General features: G+C 39.8%; 2 protein-coding genes across 2 annotated transcripts; both read right to left on the bottom strand.

Moving 5' to 3' along the window:
• LOC114192707 (GDSL esterase/lipase At5g33370-like) lies at positions 1-1,637 on the bottom strand. The gene is made up of 5 exons (XM_028082495.1): positions 1,351-1,637; positions 1,139-1,266; positions 814-1,056; positions 459-714; positions 1-373 (listed from the first exon to the last, which is right to left on the bottom strand). Exons 1-5 carry the CDS (start codon positions 1,604-1,606, stop codon positions 138-140), a joined length of 1,119 nt encoding a protein of 372 aa, XP_027938296.1. The 5' UTR covers positions 1,607-1,637; the 3' UTR covers positions 1-137.
• A 553-nt stretch (positions 1,638-2,190) lies between these two features.
• On the bottom strand, positions 2,191-3,931 carry LOC114191349 (GDSL esterase/lipase At5g33370-like). Its single transcript, XM_028080519.1, has 5 exons — positions 3,580-3,931; positions 3,317-3,444; positions 2,998-3,240; positions 2,670-2,922; positions 2,191-2,599 (listed from the first exon to the last, which is right to left on the bottom strand). The coding sequence occupies exons 1-5, from the start codon at positions 3,929-3,931 to the stop codon at positions 2,367-2,369; spliced, it is 1,209 nt and encodes a 402-aa protein (XP_027936320.1). The 3' UTR covers positions 2,191-2,366.
• Between the last annotated feature and the right edge of the window lie 485 nt (positions 3,932-4,416).

The following is a 4,416-nucleotide window of genomic DNA, read 5'->3' as shown; positions in this document are numbered from 1 at the left end:
ACAAATAAGCAGCTTCTATTTTTCCCTTTATAAGATTGAAGATAGAAATAATATGAATTGACCCTCCCTTAAATACAATCTCATTCCTGAAAAAGTCACACAAAAAATATCATTTATTCTGATTTGTGTAGTGGAGATTAGTATTTGTGGGAGTCCAAGGCCAAAATAGTTGAGAGATTGAAAGGGTTCATGTAGTTGGAGGCTCCTGAAATAATCTGCTGAACGATCAACCCGTTAGCCTTTTCCGATGGATGGAATGGGTCCCAAAATGCATGTGTGTCACGGTCTGGACATAGGTTCGACGCCACCGTGCACAATCCAACACCATTGAAGGGTCCTTGGCCGCAACACGCAACTTTTGAGGTAACAAATCCTGTATCCACAAATTCATCCCACAGAAGAATTCAAGTATTATTGAAAGTGATGTTTGGTTTGGATATAACGAATGCATTGATTACCGTATGCTTGAGGATCAGTGACGAAATCATCGTGCATGAGTTGTGTGTTGGCTGCAACGAAGACATCCGAACCAAGTTCGTTATTGAGTTGTGTGATCATTTCAACAAGCTGTGGATTGTACAAGGAAGACGCACTCTGTAGCTCCTCTGAGCATTCGCCATTTCTGCCTCCTCGCATGGCTAATTCCGCTGGAACACAACCCAGTGGACCAGTTCCTGTCACCAACACCCTTCGTGCTCCAAGTTCATACAGCCTCTGATCCAAGTCCATGCATTGTGCGTGTTTGAGTGAATGTGCAGATAACATAACACTGTACTCATTAATTACCAGATTAATGAATTATCATGGTTTTACCTGTAGAATCTTCTTGTACTCAGAGATGACATAGGTGACATAATCCGGTAAAGCGAATTGGCGGGATCTAGCAGAGTTAGGCACCAAGAAGTAGTTATTCACAAAATCGTTACCTCCACAGGTGATGAGAACTAGTGCTCCATTTACTAATTTCCTTGTTTCATCATCTCCTATAAGGGCACTCACCCTTTGTTGGTATTGTTGGAAGTATTCTAGTTGTCTTGGCATTCTGATAATGTTTACCTGCAACAATATATATAATACATAATAATCAATCGCACATGTAAAGTAATGGTTCATGCTGCTATATATATAATTCACATACAAATTGGACTCCGGTGTCAACGAGGACTCCAATGCCAGCAGAAGCAAAGTTTGCACCAACCAGCAACTTTTCCCCGTCAAGCTCAGGGCTTAAATATGGCAACGTGGGTTCGGACCCGAGTGCTTCACCTGCAAAATTTAACCACAGGTCAACAACAGTAGAAATGAAGTTGAGAATGGTGAAATAAGAATTAGAGAGGTTATGAAGCGAACTGATAAAATCAGGAATGTTGCGGCCATTGGAGAATCGTCCGGTGGGGGTGTGAGTTGGATAATCAATGCCATAAGGTGGAGCATCTGCTCTAGCTGTGGTGACTAGGTAGTTGTTGTTGCCATTATCAACAAGTGAATCTCCAAACACGAAGAAGGCTCGTGCTGCCTCTGCCTCCTGCAAATTGAAACATGTAAATGCTAGTGCCGTCACTAGACTCCAAACAACGTAAGACGTGAAAATGGGAAAGCTAGCCATGGTTTGGAATTGGAGATGAAAGTGAAGTCTAACAGGGTTAACTGTGGTTGCTGGCTAGGCTACTCTGATGCACACATATATATAGATTGATATATACATGTGTTAATTGCAGGCATGGGATTAGGTGGATCGAGGTGGTTGTGTCATCGTAAAAATGAATGAGTAAGAAGTAGGTTATGTTAGGTTAATTTTAAATGAGTCTAAATATTTGCACCTGTATATATGATGTCTCCGAAGTTTTCGGTATTAGATACATGTTCTTTATTTCTTTACCTTTTTCAACAGCCGCAAATTATAGCTTCAAACTAAAATAGGCCCTTCTAATGGAAATGGGTATCAGGAGAATAGTGAAAGTGAAATCAATCGCATTAAAGTTTCTTGACTTGTAACGCTAAACTATTGCCGTTAATTTTTTTTTTCCTCAATGCATGACTTATAAGATTAATGGCCTTTCCGGAACTTCCATTAAATGTTCATCACGTGCATTATCTACCATTAAAGACACACGAGCCTTTTACTCTCATTAAGCACACAAAGTTGAAAGCCATCGTTACAATTAGCATTCTCCACTACACACAAAAATCTTCACAATCAAAAGGAATACAACATTTTAGTTTAGGGCAAACAGCACACTTTGAACCACAAATGACACTAGCAAGGAGATCTTCATGAGATAAAACAGAACTCAGGAGAACGTAGAATATAGCTTCACAGTTCACACATATCCTGTGGTGACCAATGAAGCCATAAATCGTATCAATCAAACCCTGGAATCTATGGCCATGATGGTGCTAAGATTCATGGGGTGCATGTACTGAACCGACCCAGTCATCATCTGTTGGACAATGATTCGGTTAGCTTTCTCCGATGGGTGAAACGGATCCCAAAACGCATAAAGATCACGATTTGGACATAAGTTGGAAATGGGTGTGCAGAGTCCCACCCCATTGTACGGACCTTGACCACAACAAGCTATCTTCGATGTGACAAACCCTGTTCAACAACAACAAACAAAAACTCAGAACCCTCTTCTGAGAAACTATAGCAGTAACAGTGAACGTACCATAAGCTCGAGGGTTGTTAACAAAATCCATGTTCATTTCATACGCATTTACAGCAATGAAGACGTGAGCACCAATCTCTCGGTTGAGTCCTTTCACCATTTCAACAAGTTGTGGATTAAACAAGGAAGAAGCTCTCTGGAGCTCCACGTCGCACTCACCATTTCCACTTCTCAAGGCCAACTCTGCTGGCACACACCCCATTGGTCCCGTACCCGTTACAAGAACCCTCCTACCTCCCAAACCATACAGCCTCTGCACTTTTTACGTAAATGCATAAGATGAACAATGCAACAACAAAATCTAAGCTTCTGTTAAATATATTCATACCTTCAGAATTAGGCGATACTCTGATATGATATAGTTGACGTAGTCTGGGAGAGAAAACTGGCGAGACCTTGCTGAATATGGAACCAGGTAATAATTGTTCACAAAATCGTTCCCTCCAAGAGTGATGAGAACAAGTGCTTGGTTCACATGCCTCCAAGCTTCCTCTGCACCAATATGCGCACTTAACCTTTGCTGGTAATGCTGGAATAGCTTCAGTTGCTTGTAGATGTGAATGATGTGAAGCTGCAAGAACAATTACATAACACACTCCTTTTAGTTATATGAATAAGTAAAATTAACACAAAGTAATTGAACTCACAAACTGAAATCCGGTATCATTGAGAATTCCAATTCCCGCAGATGCAAAATTGGCACCAACTAGGAGTTTCTCTCCCATAAGTAGAGGGCTCAAATATGGCAGTGTAGGCTCCAAGCCAAGTTGCTCACCTGCAATACATGAAACCAACCTCAGCTTTCAGTCATATATGCATGCATGCAAATGGGAGATTAGGTAGAAAACTACTAGAAAAATTGAAATTAGTAACGAATAATCTTGATAATTTTTATTACAAGAACTCATACTGATTATGTCAGGGATGTTTAGGCCATTAGAGAAGCGTCCAGTGGGTCTGTGTGTTGGGAAGTCAATGCCATAGGGGGGAGCATCTGCTCGTGCAGTGGTGGCCAAGAAGTCATTGTTGCCACTGTCTACGAGTGAATCACCAAAAACGAAGAAAGCCCTCGATGATTGAGCAGAAGAAAAACTTAAAGACATAAACAAGGTTGTCGCTATTATACAAAAAGCCATGGACATGGTTATGAATGAATAGTAATTGTCGCTGACACTTGGAGGTTTGGGAAAAGGGTAATATATATAAGGTGTGATGTGAGAAGTTGATGGATGTAACGATGTGTGAAGTGATGGAGAGCACATTCATAATCATAAATGAGTTTTTCTACCACCTCTACGAAGTTAAAAAGCTACCGCCGAATGAAGAAGAGAAAGTACCTCTATTAATTGCTAGGGTTGTTTGCTTAAGCAAATGTGTGACTTTTTCCTCAGATTCCCAAACACCTCCCTCTTCGTATCAAATGAACACAAATATTGGCCCGCGCCAACCCCCACAACTACTCATTACTAAAGCGTGGTAAAAATCATGCGTCATTAAAACCACAAGAAACCTAAAGCATTTTTACCTTGGAAAATAATTTTTCGACAATAATTTTGTTGAAAAAGTTATTAAATAGAGTAATTTTTCATTTTTTAATGAAAGTTAAAAAAATAAAATAATAAAATTTTAGGATTTTTTTACCAAAATTAGTTGTTTGTCCAAATAAAACTTTGTTCAAATATCATTTCTCTTTTACTTTTACCCAGGTAATTGTATACTTACTACCACACTTGTCAAGGCCATATAT

This window comes from Vigna unguiculata, chromosome 7 (assembly GCF_004118075.2).
Source record: "Vigna unguiculata cultivar IT97K-499-35 chromosome 7, ASM411807v1, whole genome shotgun sequence".
Classification (NCBI taxonomy): domain Eukaryota; kingdom Viridiplantae; phylum Streptophyta; class Magnoliopsida; order Fabales; family Fabaceae; genus Vigna; species Vigna unguiculata.
Note: the sequence above shows the minus strand (reverse complement) of the source record. Positions and strands in the feature narration are given on the sequence as shown.

Coding starts and splice junctions, on each gene's coding strand:
- LOC114192707 (XM_028082495.1), bottom strand. CDS start 1,606: ATGGCTAGCTTTCCCATTTTCACGTCTTACGTTGTTTGGAGTCTAGTG. Junction 715..813: donor AGTACAAGAAGATTCTACAG/GTAAAACCATGA, acceptor GACTTGGATCAG/AGGCTGTATGAACTTGGAGC. Junction 374..458: donor CACTGATCCTCAAGCATACG/GTAATCAATGCA, acceptor TTGTGGATACAG/GATTTGTTACCTCAAAAGTT.
- LOC114191349 (XM_028080519.1), bottom strand. CDS start 3,931: ATGTGCTCTCCATCACTTCACACATCGTTACATCCATCAACTTCTCAC. Junction 3,445..3,579: donor AAACATCCCTGACATAATCA/GTATGAGTTCTT, acceptor CATGTATTGCAG/GTGAGCAACTTGGCTTGGAG. Junction 3,241..3,316: donor ATGATACCGGATTTCAGTTT/GTGAGTTCAATT, acceptor TTGTTCTTGCAG/CTTCACATCATTCACATCTA.